Below are 15,276 nucleotides of genomic sequence, written 5' to 3' on the forward strand. Positions count from 1 at the left end.
AGCAGGCAGGGCTGGGCAGCAGCAGCGGACCGCAGCGGAGAGGCAGAGGAACATCCAGCAGGGAGGGGACACAGCCATACAAGGAGGAGGGACAGACAGGCGAGACAACACTACTGACAATACCGAGCGGTACTCGTCGTGACAGCGTCTGTCAACAGCGCGGAAACAACCGGGGCGCAGTCTTTTTCATCCCATGCATTTTTAGAAACAGGTGAGCATTAAACGCAGCGCGTAGGCGGATTTGTGTTTTTCTTGGGAAAACTGTCAGTGCAGTGCGCACCCCGCCCGTCCAGCTAACTAACGGATGATGCCTCTCTCCTCTCGGCCTGGCTAGCTAGTCACTCTCCCCCTCCAACCGCCGGGTTAAATTAGCCCGCTTTGTAAGAGCTCCGACGTTAACTAGCTATTTGTTAGTTTTGCTGTAATCCGGTCGTTACATTCAGAAGCTATTTAAAGCTAACAAATAGCATAAGCTTCTTACAGACCACTGTTTGAGGCTTAGTGCCAGTGTTAATAGCTAACCATCTCCCATGCTAGCTTAGCAGGACTGCAGTGCTTGTGTCTTCGACTTGTAACGTTAAGCTAGGCAAACATGCTTTCTTGCTAGTTTTGTATCTGGTGTGTTATCTTTGATAAATAGATAGATAACCATAAATGCATTAGAGGCTACTTACTGTCATGTCAATAATAGAAGAGATAATTGTCTCCTGTGTAAACAAAACTTGTGGAGGAGCAGCGGTTACTGTCCTGATTCACCAACCTCTGTTGTCTTGCTCACTTACATCTGTTTATCAGAGTTTTAGGTTTAATGTGATTTAAGGTGTGACACAGTGCAGACACTGCCCTTACTAGCTATATCATGATCTTCTGATAGGGAACAGCTTGGCCTTTATCATAATAACATAAGTAGTTGTATGAAGATGGATAGTGGTTAAGTCAAATGCTGACAAGCATTCAAATATATCCTAAGCAGCACTTGGCTCAGTCCATCTGGATAGCACCACCAATTTACTTGACTAGGTGTAGCCTAAAGATAAAGTTAGCATGCAAACAAGAGTGTTTCAACAGACTGCACTGCTGTGAGGTAATACACCTTTGATCTGCAAAAGTTAAACTCTTCAGAGTAGGAGAAGTAATGTGAGATTTGTGACCGCATTTTGGGTTTATACATAGAGAGTTACTTTTATGTTAGATGAAATTTGATCAGGCTGTGGATTAAGATGAAAATCTGTACATTTGGGGTTATAAAGCCTTTTGTTCATGCTACAAAATGAGGCACTACTCATTTTATATGCATACAGTTCCACACATGCATATTTAGGAGCGTTCCAGTCTAACCACATTCATGTTCAGTCTTCCATTCATTGCCACTGACCAGCTTCACTTGAACGTCTGCATTTTATATGATTTCTCCTTTTTACAGTCACTGGATTTCTCCAAGAGAAACTTGCCACTAGGGCTGGGCAATATGGCTGAAATCATTATCAGGATATCAATGAGGATATTTTCTGAAAGTGATGTATGTCTAGATGCAAGTGTTTGCAAAATCATTATGAGGAATCAAACTGATGTTCAATGCAATAAACTGTGCCCCACTTTTATGCATTTCTTGGGACCAATTACTTGTAGCACTTAAACTTAAATGTTTGTCTTCAGTCTCACAAACTAAGAAAAAGAATACTCTCAACAACAATGCTAACATGCTGTTCACCATCTTAGTTTAGCGTGTTAGCATGCTAACATTTGCTAATTAGCACTAAACACAAAGTAGTCTAAAGCTGAGGCAGATGGGAGTGCTGGAGGTATTTGGTCATAAACTCCAGCAGACCAAAGTCTGCAGGGTTATTCCACTGGGGAACACAAATATCTGTGCAAAATTTCATAGCAATCGAGTAATAATTATTATAACCTCTTTGTTTTAGATGTGTAAAACAAACATTTAAGAACTGATTTTGTTAGTTTTTACTTTTGTGTGCGTGTGATTTAATTAGTTTTTTGCGTCTTTGACCTTGTTGTTTGCAGCCCGTCGTCACCATGACAGCGGAGGAAACCATAAATGTAAAGGAGGTGGAGATCATCAAGGTGGTCCTGGACTTTCTCAACTCCAGGAAGTTGCACATCAGCATGCTGGCTCTGGAGAAGGAGAGCGGCGTCATCAACGGGCTCTACTCAGACGACATGCTCTTCCTCAGGTAGATGAACTCAACAGCAACAGCCACACCGTGCGGTCTGGATACGGCCGTCTCACGTTGCAGCTCCTAAAAAGCTGCCTACTATGAAACAGGAACAGCAGGCAACTGTTCCGGTCATACATTTCAGATAGTGTCCTCTACACTGGGGATAATGTAACGCTGTACTACTGCTGTAGATGGGAGTGCTTCCTTGAAAGTCAGCCAACAGCGTGTTGTCTGCAATTCTACTCAGCCTGAGTGTTAAATACATTTTGGTATTTCACCTAGTGTCTCTTAATATGCTGTCTCGCGTTGTCATGGTACCCCTTTTTATTAAGAAAATACCACAGCAAGTAGAGTGTTCAGTTTTATGGCCATGTTTCAATAAAAACAAATTCGAGTTTACAAATTTGTGGGACATTTAAAAATGAGGACATGATTCCATGTGTTACCTGTGTGTTTAAAAAAAATGATTTGTTTCAGACAACTGGTGCTCGATGGCCAGTGGGATGAGGTCTTGCAGTTCATCCAGCCTTTGGAGTGCATGGATAAGTTTGACAGAACAAGGTGGGTTCACTGTGTGAGTCACTGTCAGCACGTTCAGGTTCATGTATCCTTTTTTAATGCGGAGGTATGCCTGCAGCAGCAAAGTTTGACGCAAACGGCATCGCCACTTAAATTGCTTTTTTTTTTGTGTCACGGTTTCTAATGTCACCCGTCATGGCCGCAGGTTTCGTTACATCATCCTCAAGCAGAAGTTTCTGGAGGCTTTGTGTGTGAATAACGCCATGTCTGCAGAAGATGAGCCACAGCATGTAAGTCACTAATAAATGTACTATCTATTAGTATTTTCGAATGCTTTTTAAGCCTCCCAAGTGACAACACAGCCTTGAATTCTTTTCCTGTTGAATAGACTTTGTAACAGCTTTGTCTTCCCACTGACTGTCACTGGTTGTCTTGGCAGTAAACAAAGACGAGAAGAGAAGCAAACAGTGTTGTTCAAACATGTAGTTTAAAACTGCAGCTCTGCAAGTCATGTGAACAAACCTCACAATCTTTGCGTTTTAAAAGCAGGTTGTGTGCGTGTATGTGTGCGTGCGTGTGTTTGTGCTCAACAGTGGCTGCATTTGCATGCATGACGTAGCTATTGGCCTCACTGCGGTGAAGGACTTATCCGGGTTAAGCTGTTTATTTGCTCCTCTGATACTACGTGATCGACTCTCCATGTTAGAATAAGCCGTTTTTAAATAATATATGTTTACCTGTGATGTCCCGCCCACTAATGAAATGGTTGAAAGGGAAAGAAAGTGCCGTCCATCTTCTGCCCCCCTTCCTTTTTGTCTGAGCCATAGGTTGCATTTAACCCAAGAGAAAGAATGGATGTCTCAATAAGCAATACTAATGTTTTCTTAACAACAGAATTTACTCATATTTACAGCTGGGCGATATGGAGAAAATCAAATATCACAATATTTTTGACCAGATACATCGATGTCGATATTGTTGCGATATTGTAGGGTTGACTATTGGTGCTTTAACAAATATATACATCAATAATGTGGATATCATGGCAAATTATAAAACCGTAAGTAAGTCCAGAAAATGACATCACTTCACTGTAATGCAGCCTTTAAAATCAGGAAAAGTAAGTAAGTAAGTAAGTAAGTAAACTTTATTTATATAGCACCTTTCACAGACAAAAGGAGTCACAAAGTGCTTTACAGTAAAACAAAAACAGAGCAAAGACAACACAGCTATATGGCTAAACAACAAGTGTCATATCACGATACTACGATATCCAAAATTTAAGACGGTATCTAGCCTCATATATCGATGTCGATATAATATTGATATATTGCCCAGCCCTAATCATATTGCAAGGCGAGTATGAATATGACCAGAAATCCAAATTGATCTAAAGAGAAATCCAAAAGTAAGATGATTCTATGACACAGTAATCAGTTTATTTATGGGAATAAGCAAGTTGCATCTTCTCACAATCAGAGTGTTAGCTTTCTTGAGTTGTAGCTCAATAATGACGTGTCAATCCAAAATCGTGTCACTGAATAACACCTCCATGTAAATGTTGCCATGAGGATGTGCTGCCAGAGGGCTTTAGAAACAGTAACTGAAGAATGGAATACAACTGCAGAGTTGCCAACAGCTCTAGAGAACATTACAGAATGTTTCACTTTTGCATCAATTCTTTATGATTTGCAGAAATGTCACCACAACAAATGCATAATGAAATATTGACTTTGATGCTGGTGGCCATTTTGTCATAAACCCTTGCAGAGGCTAGACATCTCTGAGTCGGATCCAAGTGTTTGTAAATCCTAATTCAATTATCAAATAAATCACACATGCAGAGACATTCAAAACTCATTCTGTCTTTTCTACTCATGCTCTAGCTGTTGGCCGACTGTCACATGGCAGAGTTGCAGTTTGTGCAAGAGCTACCGTGTCCTATTAACTGGATTAGGTCAGACATCTGTGGACATAGTGTGCTGCTGTGCTGACGGGTATTGGTTTTTGTGATGTGGCGTCGATTGTGTGTTGGCAATTACTTTTCACGATAGTGCAGGACAACATTTTAGGAATAGGACTAAATCTGTGTCTTTTTTTTTTTTTTTTTTTTTTGTATCCTGTTCTGATTTCTTGTGCATGTTATCCTGGAAGCTGGTGTTTTTGTTTTCTCAGTCTCACTGACATTTAAAAGCCATCTGTGCCTCCGTTGTGTTGCTGGAGAAGCTCTCTCTAAAAAGTACCATGTTTTTCTATCTCTGCTGTTCAGAGAGAAACTTCTACTCCGTCATCTGTGACAATCTGAAATATGTATTAATGTTTTGTAGTTGGAGTTCACCATGCAGGAAGCAGTGAAGTGCCTCCATGCCCTGGAAGAGTTCTGTCCATCTAAAGATGACTACAGCAAACTGTGTCTGCTCCTCACACTGCCTCGCCTCACAAACCATGCAGAGTTCAAGGCAAGATCTATGAAAGTGGATGGAAACGGAAATATTTCATTTGTAAAAAATAAAGTTTACTTAACGAACTTAAAGTTTCTTGTTTTTTGCAATTTGCTGAAACTGAAAGCATCTTTTTTTACTCTCTTGTGCACTTTCTGACAGTTTAATTGATTTCACTTATAAAACAATACTGTGTTTTGTTGAAATCTTTACTTCCATGTTCCGTGTTCCTGCAGGATTGGAACCCGAGCACGGCCAGGGTGCAGTGTTTTGAGGACGCCTGCACCATGGTGGCAGAGTTCATCCCTGCAGACAGGAAACTGAGTGAGGCTGGATTCAAGGCCAGTGGGGATCGACTATTCCAGCTGCTCCTCAAGGGAGTCCTCTATGAGTGCTGTGTGGAGTTCTGCCAGGTTCGAACCACTAAAAGCAAGCATAAATACTGCGGCCTAAACCAGTTTACACATGGTCTAATGCAGAGGTGCCCAAATTCTTTCATATAAAGGGCCAAAAAATCTATCTGGATGGAAGGCCACAGGCCAAAAATAAATGTTGATGTTATGTGAAATAACATTACAATAAAATGTATTATTTTTTTTATAGAAAATTAACATTCTAAATTTAAAATAAAATTTCAAAAATAATATCACTGCTCTTTGATCTGCCTCACAGTAATTGTATTAGTTTGCAGAGATGGTCCATAAAATAAGAGGAGAATAAGCATGAGCATGTCAAATGTTATGGTGGGCCAAAACAAAGGGAGGACGGGCCTAACTTGGCCCGCAGGCCCCAAATTGGGCGGCCTTAGTCTTTGCCGATGATTGAAACTAATATTTGTTGCATTTGTTTGCGTGCAGAGCAGGGCGACGGGCGAGGCGATCACGGAGAGCGAGGTCCTGCTGGGTGTGGACATGCTGTGCGGTAACGGCTGCGATGACCTGGACCTGTCTCTGCTCTCCTGGATGCAGAACCTGTCTCACACCGTCTTCTCCTGCGCCTTCGAACAGAAGCAACTCAACATCCACGTGGACCGCTTGGTCAAGCCCACAAAGGCGGGCTACGACCTCCTCACCCCGCTCATCAGCAAACTGTCTCCGTACCCCTCGTCCCCGCTGCGCCGCCCCCAGTCCGCCGATACCTACATGTCACGCTCCTTGAACCCGGCGCTGGACGGCTTGTCTTACGGGCTGTCTGGCCAGGATAAGAGAGCGAGTGGCGGGGAGATAGCGCCGGGCAAAGGGGTCTCTCCCATGTCCCACTCGTTTGCCAACTTCCACTACCCTGGAGCGGGAGGCCAGAGCCTGACCAGGAGTCTCATGATGGAGAGCTCGGACTGCCACAGCATCTTTGAGGAATCCCCTGAAACGTAAGGGTTTGGAGTTGACCTGGTTAGAGCTGGAAAGATGAAGCGATTTATCGATTAGTTGTCGAACTATTAAATTAATCGCCAACTATTTTGATAATCAATTGATCAGTTTGAGTCATTTTTTATGAAAAAGGAGTAACAATTCTCTGATTGCAGCTTCTTAAATGTGAATATTTTCTAGTTTCTTCACTCCTCTCTGACAGTAAACTAAATATCTTTGAGTTGGGGACAAAAAAAAAAAAAAAGACATTTTGGGATGCCACCTTGGGCCTTTTTTTCACCATTTTCTAGACCAAACAACTTCTCGATTAATTGAGAAAATAATTGGCAGATTAATCGACAATGAAAATAATAGTTAGTTGCAGCCCCAGGTCCTGGTTTTTGTCAGTCTCTGGTTTTATGCAGGCTGTTGTCAGATGTCTTGGATAATCTGTTGCTCTGGTGTGTTTTCTCTGTGAAGATCTAGGACAGACACACCCGTGGATAAGATGATGAGTTCAGGCGGAGCTCAGAGTCTTCGTCCTGCCTCCGCTCCGGGCGAGGACGCGCCATCAGCTGGCACCGACGACAGGAACGAGGTAAACATCAACAACCTTTGCTTTTTAACTCGTTAGACCTGTTGTATGTCACACATTACTGAACAAGGGCTTTATTTTATTATGTCGCTGCGTTGTTTTTATGGGTGGGTGATTATTTTTTTTATTTTTTGGGACGATTTTTTAAATCTTTTATTTTTCCTAGAATCAATATTACGGCGACTACATAATATCCGTTTCCAGCCAAACAGACCGAAAGCAGAAAATGCAGGAAATCCACGTTATCTACTTCTTTACAAATGAAATAAATGTCAGACCGACTGACTGACATGTGATGTCCATTCTTCTTAGAAAACAGTTAGTTTTTAGAAATGTCTCATGATATATTGTCTCTAGAAGGGAATTATTCAACTTTTATTTTTGTTAAGAAGTAGAAGAAAAAAAACTTCTAGAATCGCAGTAAATCAAAATCACAATACAAAATCAAATTGGCACCAATGTATTGTGAAAGAAACCGCATATCCCAGGCTTAATTGTTTTCTTTCCTTGATGGGTGTTGCCTACACCACGGTCTATATATATATATATATATATAGGCCAGTTCTGGTGAATCTTTGTCAGTGTGGTGTGTCTGACTCATCTTCCTCCTGCAAGTCTGCATTGGAGCCTCGTCCCTGTCAATGCTGACATGGCTGCTTAGAGGGAGAGGCTCACTCCATTCCAGCGCTGTTGTCCTCTGCCTGGATGACAGACTTTGATTAAAGGAAGTTGTCCTTGTTTTGGTTTGTTGGTGGTGTATGCTTACATCATGTCCCAGCACTTCATGTACACCTTAAACCTTAAGTGCCTGTAGGAAATGGGCTTTTTGTGTATCTGTGTCCAGACACATGGAAGTGAGTTATTGTAGTTTAGCCCACTGATTTATCAAACTTCTTCTCAGAGTCCCAACTTAAATCTGAACACACAGACATGATACACATCTTCTTAGATATTATACTTTTCAAAAGGTCCACAACAAAAGTTTAGAATTCTTAGACGAAAGACTCTCCTCATAATTATGAAAATGTGTTTCATTATTAATCATTATCAAGTTGTTCTTAAAGTGCCCATATTATAAAAAAAAACACTTTCTGGGATTTGGGGTGTTCTTTTGTGTCTCTGGTGCTTCCACACCAATCCATCCATGCTGTTTTGAGTAAGATCCGGTTTCTGAATGTGTCCTGCCTTCAGTCTCCTAGTGAGCTGTTCAAAAGCGGCTCGGACTGTGATGTCACAGTCCGAAATGAGCTGGCTAACCACAACCGTTAGCTCGTAGCATTAGCATGCTAACGCTAGCATGCTACGTCGTTCTCAATAGCAAAGCACTACTACAACACACACAAGTTCACCATAATCTACAAAAGAACTACTTCCATGTGCGCCCTCATTTAGAAGTCTCCCAGCTAATCCTGCCTTGTAACTGACCAAAGTTGGAGAAACAGGCTTTCTTTTACTGTCTCTAGAGTTAGCTAGCTGACATGATCTACATCTGAGCTACTGAGCATGTGCGACTGCAATCAAAGATAGTAGTGAAGAAGAAGATGAAAAGAGGTCTCACTCTGTAGCTAAAACAGAAACCAGGTGAAAAGAGGATCTGCAGCTGTGAGAGAGAGCTGTGCAGTACAACAAAAATATGGTGTTTTTTGAAAATTAAACCATGTAAACCTATTCAGGTAAAACCTTAAAATACAGTTATGAACCTTAAAATGAGCATAATATGGGCGCTTTAATGTTTTTTTTTGTTTTTTTTTCATTACGGATTATTATGAGACATAATGCAGCTCTAGTTGTTTCAGTATCCAGCCAGTAACAAAAGAACAAAGCAGGGCAGAAACTGGGAGAAGAAGCCCAGGTGGATTTGGTTCCAGGTCAGTAGGGACATGTGGCTCAACAACTCAGGAGCTCAACCACAAAGAAAAAAAAAAAAAAAAGAGTCTTTACTGCCCTCATGATGCCTGTAAACACAACATTAACACAGTATCTTTTTCTGTCTGTCTCATGCTTTCTATTGTGGTCCCTTTTTGTGTGGCTCAGTGTGAAGGTAGTGCTTTGTACTGCCTTCCCCATCACCCTAGAGACACATAGAGCCCTCCTCCCCCCTCTTGTATCCTCTCTGCCCTCCATCCCTTTTCAAGCACGGGCCCAGTGCCAGTGTCTCTCCCCTCTCCAAACAGTAGAGGCTTTCCCATTAGATTGTCAGGACAGGAAGCAGAGGACAGAGAGGGGAAGTGAGCTGTCCTCATCTCTCAGTCTCACCCTCCTTCCTCCTCTAATACCTGAACCGACAGAAGAAATGGGTGGAGCAGGGTTCCTCTGATCACAATGCTGCCTTTGAGCAGTGTTATAAGAGTTGGCAGACTTTCCTCAGATGTTAACATGCTTCGCTGCGTGTGAAGATTATTATACTTTGTCTCCATGTGTCCTTTTTCATTTGTACAGATCTGTTTATGTTCCATTTATGTTTTGTTTTTCTTATCCAGAATGACTTAATCTTCTTTCTAAAAGCGACACCATCATAAAAAAAAAAGAGACTGAAACTTTTTGAATTGGAAAAATAATTTGATAAATAAATTAGGATACTCAGGATCCAAAAGAAAGTACAACGGTGTAAAGCGATTACAAGTAGAAGTTTGGAGGTTTGAAACCAGATTCCTAAATTGTCCAGAAGGCACAAGTAAGTTGATTTTTAAGGAAGTGCTATAATTTGTTCCAGAAATCGAGTTGCACCAGATATAAAAGCACTTTTTTACAAGTTTAGACCGAGCTCATGGAACATGAAGTGAAAGCCAGTCAGCAGAGGGAGTCTGATAAGGTCCTTCTGAGTGACAGAGGACTTTTTTGTTTTTAATGGCATCATGTTCACTCCTCAGCTTCGCGACTCCACAGAGAAGTATGAGGAGTACTATCGGCAACGTCTTCGCGTGCAGCAGCACCTGGAGCAGAAGCAGCAGCAGAGGCAGCTGTACCAGCAGATGCTGCTGGAGGGAGGGGTGCAGCAGGAACCCCCGCCTAGTGACATGCAGCACAGCCTCACAGAGAAGTTCCTCAACAGGTACAGACACGGCAAGAGATCCCTGTCAGACAGGTAGTGCACACATACTGTAACACACCTGTCAAGTCCTACGGCAAACTGCTCTGAAAGCAGTCGGCCGTGTCAGGGTAGTTCTGGTTCTCACTTAAGCTTGCTAATTTCTGTATGGGTTTTTAATATCTTCACACAATAGGGGAGCAGCTGTCCTACAAGGACAAGTAGACATGTTAAAGCCCCATGTGGCTTTTCCTAGTATGACACACACCTCCCCCCGCCACAAAAGAAAGCCACCTTCACTCCACACTGCACCATCTGTGGTGATCAGCTACATCACGTCACATGGGACCATCGCCTCATGTGTATTAATTATACACAATATTAGACCCAGACTTCACTCAAAAATAGCACCCAACTTAAACATGTATGTAAATGCTCCCAAACCACAACAAGAGTAAATTTAATTTCAAGTCTATGACAAAAAATGAATGTGGTAATTTTTGCTCTGTCTGCAGGACAAAGGCCCTTTGATTTGTCCCCCGAGAGTTCCTCCAGTCCTCCCTTTCCCCAGCCTCTCCCTGTCCCTGTCTCCTCTGCATTATTCACCAGAGTAGCTGTGCATAATGACATCATTACCTCAGTTGTCTTTTGTCCTCTGCCCCCTTTGTAGTTTCTACTAGATTTAACTGAGTCATCTCAGTCAGCGTACAGAGCCTGTAGGCTAAAGTAAAATGTGTTGTGCCTTTCTCCTTTTCCAAATGCTAAGTACAAGAAAGCTCTTATGAAACGAGAGAGGAAGAAAGGCACAGGCTAGAAGAAAGAAAGATTTGTAGAGACTGTGTGTGTGTGTGTGTGTGTGTGTGTGTGTGTGTGTGTGTGTGTGTGTGTGTGTGTGTGTGTGTGTGTGTGTGTGTGTGTGTGTGTGTGTCCGGCTCAGGTCCATCCAGAAGCTGGAGGAGCTTAATGTGGGGATGGAGGATATAGGGGAGGAAGTGAAGTCTCTGACCCAGCAGTGTAATGGCAACGGGAACACCCCCGCCTCTGAGGACAATAACAACACTCCATCTGTGACCCCGGGGAAGACCCGAGAGGGAGGGGTGCTCAGCAGCACCCCACAACGCAGCGTTGGGGGCCGCCCGGTCCCACCTCCCGATGAGTCCCCTGTCAACTCCCAGAGGTATTGTGGGTGCCATGTCTTTTGTCTCTATACCGGAGGTTGTTGCGCGGTTGAATTTGATGATTGACTTTTTTTTTGCCAGTGAGCAGAAACAGAAAGGAAGTCCACAAGGTGACACTCCAGGCTCCTTATCCCGAAGTAAAGAGGTAGGTATGCACACAAGTAACACCCAAACAATTCTGTCACACCTGCTGTAAATAATGTATCCCTCACCAAGCATGTAATTGTCTCGCTGCGCTGAAAAATGAACCTGAAATTACTTTTCTTCATGCTCTGTGTTTATTATTCATTTTCTCTCATGTTAGCTGTTATTACCGTCACAGAACAATTGTTCTCTGGCTCTCATCTGATTTTAAAGTTGCGCACATTCCCTCTTGTTTTTGTCACAGCATAGGACGCTACAGGGGTAATGCTAATTTGGCATTTGACTAAGCAGATTATAGCATGATAATATTGCGATGTCATGCCGGCATCATGACACTGTGAATGTCATAGGGTAGAGAAAATCCAAGATTATACTGCTAATTACACGTAATCTGTGTGTTCATGTGTTTTTATATGTGTGGTTTGTTTTCAGGGCGACAAGCCTAAAAGCCTGTTCGTGCCAGTTCATTCTCTGGAAGATACTCAGGCCATTCGAGCTGTCGCCTTTCACCCGTCTGGATCGCTGTACGCTGTGGGATCCAACTCTAAAACTCTACGTGTCTGTGCTTATCCAGAAACATTAGACCCAAGGTACAGTAACGTGGACAATCTCCTCAAAAGCATTCCAAAAACAATTGTCTAACCATTTTTTTTCTTCTTATCAAGAGTAGCCCCCTCTTAAACAGAATAATTGATATGATTGATTGTACGATGCATGCCATTTGAGTTGGTCACGGAAAGTTCAAATTCCGATATTTTGGGGCACTTTAAGGACTTCTCATCCATGTTGGTTTAAAAGTTGAAACTTAAAAAAAACAAGTAATAATGGTTGTTTTCATTCCAGAAAAACCTCCCCATACATTATTTGAATGTCTACCAGTTTACTCACTTCTGTTCTTCCATTTGTCTTTCCTCTCCTTCCTCTTTTTTCCCCCCTCTTCTTCACTCTTCCTCTCCTCAGTGGTTCAAGTCCAACAAAGCAGCCGGTCGTCCGCTTCAAGAGGAACAAACACCACAAAGGGTCCATCTACTGTGTGGCCTGGAGCCACTGTGGGCAGCTGCTGGCTACAGGCTCCAATGACAAATATGTCAAAGTCCTACCTTTCAGTGCAGAGACATGCAACGCCACAGGTACACACAGTTGGATGCTGCATTGATTTGAAGTCAGGGCACGGGCCTGTTATTATCAGCATCTCACAAGCATTCTCATCGTATGTTTGCGTCTCTCTGTGCCCTAGGCCCAGACCTGGAGTTCAGCATGCACGACGGCACCATCAGAGACCTGGCCTTCATGGAGGGTCCAGAAAGTGGAGGAGCCATTTTGATCAGCGCCGGAGCTGGAGACTGTAACATCTACACCACGGACTGTCAGCGAGGACAGGGCCTGCACGCCCTTAGTGGGCACACAGGTACACGGACTGTCTTATCCAATCGCCTGTCCTTCTGAAAAACTCATATGGAGTGGAGTCCAAGAGAGAAAGATTGGATTTAATTCAGTTTTATTTATAGGGCCCTATTTTAATGATCTAAGCGCATGACGTGAAACGCATGCCGCAGGTGCGTTTAGGCGTGTCCAAATCCACTTTTGCTAGTTTGACGGCAGAAAAAAAGGGTCCGTGCACCGGGCGCATGGTTCAAAAGGGTTGTACTTAGTGTCTTCATTAATTCATACGTGTGTTTTGGGCGTAACATGCAATAAACCAATCAGTCATCTCCCATTCCCTTTAAAAGCCAGGCGCGTTTGGAACTTGGCACATTGCTATTATGATGGCAAATTTGCACTTAATATTTTTATTTGGAATCTTTTTGTGTGTGTAGCAAGCATAGTGTGTAGCAAACATAGTGTGCGCGCGCTGTGCACGAGCCTAGGCGCATTTTACTAATGCGTAGTTAAAATAACAATGAAATGCTGCGCTATTGACTTTAGACCAGGTTTTTGTTGCTGCCTCAAGATAACAATACGCCAAGAATGCACCTGAACGCACCTCCCTGTAAGACCAGCCCGCCCATGGGCGCAGGTGCATGTGCTATTTAAACGACGCGGGCGCTGGACGGGAAATTGACAACTGCGTCGGTCTTAAACTAGAAAAGACACTTGCGTCGGGCTTCGCGCCGCACTGCGCCTGGTGCAAGACAGGGCCCATAGTATCAAATCGGAACAGAAGTTTTCTCAGGACACTTTACAGATAGAGTTGGTAGAGAAGTCTAGACCACTCTATAATTTACAGACACCCAACAGTTCTCCCCCCAAGAGCAAGCATTTGGTGCAACAGTGGCGAGGAAAAACTTCCTTTAAACAGACAGAAACCTCGGACAGAACCGGGCTCTGTCGCTGCCGGTTGGGACACAGAGACACAGATACAGAAATATAGTTTCATAATAATTACAGCAGTCGGTATGATGAACAGTGGCAGTTCTAGTAGTATTGCCACTGACAAGTGTGCGACGTGTCATTTCTGTGTTGCTCTTTAGGTCACATTCTGTCTCTGTATACGTGGGGAGGCTGGATGATTGCCTCTGGCTCTCAAGACAAGACGGTGCGTTTCTGGGACCTCAGGGTGCCCAGCTGTGTCCGAGTAGTGGGAACTGCCTTCCACGGCTCAGGTATCACCTGTGTGTTCACCTCCCTTCTTATATCAAATATCGCTAGCAAACCCTTGGAATGTTTGAGCAACGTATGGCACCAGAATGTAACACTGCTTCCATAATAGGTCCTGACTCTCTCAGTCAGCACAGAAGGCTTTTACTGGTTTTTACAGCTACTCCACTCTTTTTTTTTTCTTCTTCTTCTTCTTCTGCACAGGCAGTCCTGTTGCCTCAGTAGCAGTCGATCCTAGTGGCCGTCTCCTAGCAACAGGACAGGAAGACAGCGCATGCATGCTGTATGACATCAGAGGAGGACGAATCGTCCAGGTGTACCGGCCGCACTCCAGTGATGTGCGATCGGTCCGGTTCTCCCCCGGAGCACACTACCTGCTCACTGGTTCCTACGACACAAAAGTCATAGTCTCCAACCTCCAAGGTATAGTGGGTCTCGTCTGCTCACATATGAATGATATATTTATGATAAATAGTTTACTGCTTTTACCCGCCATTAGCTTCTTCATGTGGGCTATCCTGTTTTACTATGACCATAAAAACCTAAATGGGTCGTGCAGGTGTGTTTGCAGCCATGTACTTTATGAAACTTGTTGTTAAATATCCATGTGATCCAGGCAATGCAAGGCATCTCTCTGGCTCTATAGAGGAATTAAAAGAATGGTTTGAAAAGTTCTCTGTTTTATATCATTGTAAACTGAATATCTTTGGGATTTCGAATGTTGTCGGATTGTTTAAAAAAAGACATTTAAAGACGTCAACTTGGGCTTTGGGGAACTGTCACAGGCATTTGTGACTATTTTGTAAAAATGTTGAGTATTTTGGCAGTTTTATACTATAAGTGGAAAACAAATTGGTGGTGGGGGGGTTCGATTGTTATGTGCCAAACTATTTCTTGGCGGGGACCAGTGCCCTGGAGTCGTCACAATAATGGCAAGACTCCAGAGTGTGTAGAAAAATGTTATTAAGATCACGGATTCTGAGTTTTTCTTTTTTTTTTTTTAGAAACACCTGTTCTCAGTACATATTCTGTATCTTTTATGAGGAAGGGAGACTGTACTTGCAGTATGTTTTCCACAGCTTGTAATGTCTATAAAAAGGAAACGTAATAGAAAACTGGGTCTCCTTAAACCACTTACAGGAAAAAATGTTTTCAAAATAATGTGAGACGTGTTCTTGTCTCAAGGTGTGTCATGATTTTAACACCGCCTGACTGAGCTCCATTTCCTGTGTGTGTTTGTGTGTGTGTGT

The 15,276-nt window shown here is 43.0% G+C and overlaps 1 protein-coding gene across 1 annotated transcript in view; it reads left to right on the forward strand.

The window, feature by feature from the left end:
* The window catches only part of wdr47a (WD repeat domain 47a), a 16,835-nt gene continuing 1,559 nt past the window's right edge, over positions 1 to 15,276 (forward strand). The window contains exons 1-16 of the mRNA XM_028592342.1: positions 1 to 211; positions 2,023 to 2,192; positions 2,655 to 2,738; positions 2,902 to 2,986; positions 5,024 to 5,155; positions 5,374 to 5,550; positions 5,995 to 6,503; positions 6,964 to 7,081; positions 9,949 to 10,130; positions 11,044 to 11,283; positions 11,366 to 11,429; positions 11,861 to 12,018; positions 12,389 to 12,558; positions 12,666 to 12,836; positions 13,900 to 14,031; positions 14,231 to 14,449. Coding sequence (XP_028448143.1) covers positions 2,035 to 2,192; positions 2,655 to 2,738; positions 2,902 to 2,986; positions 5,024 to 5,155; positions 5,374 to 5,550; positions 5,995 to 6,503; positions 6,964 to 7,081; positions 9,949 to 10,130; positions 11,044 to 11,283; positions 11,366 to 11,429; positions 11,861 to 12,018; positions 12,389 to 12,558; positions 12,666 to 12,836; positions 13,900 to 14,031; positions 14,231 to 14,449 — 2,599 coding nt within the window. The 5' untranslated portion in view covers positions 1 to 211; positions 2,023 to 2,034. The remainder of the gene's footprint in view (positions 212 to 2,022; positions 2,193 to 2,654; positions 2,739 to 2,901; positions 2,987 to 5,023; positions 5,156 to 5,373; positions 5,551 to 5,994; positions 6,504 to 6,963; positions 7,082 to 9,948; positions 10,131 to 11,043; positions 11,284 to 11,365; positions 11,430 to 11,860; positions 12,019 to 12,388; positions 12,559 to 12,665; positions 12,837 to 13,899; positions 14,032 to 14,230; positions 14,450 to 15,276) is intronic.

This window comes from Perca flavescens, chromosome 12, assembly GCF_004354835.1.
Source record: "Perca flavescens isolate YP-PL-M2 chromosome 12, PFLA_1.0, whole genome shotgun sequence".
Taxonomy (NCBI): Eukaryota; Metazoa; Chordata; class Actinopteri; order Perciformes; family Percidae; genus Perca; species Perca flavescens.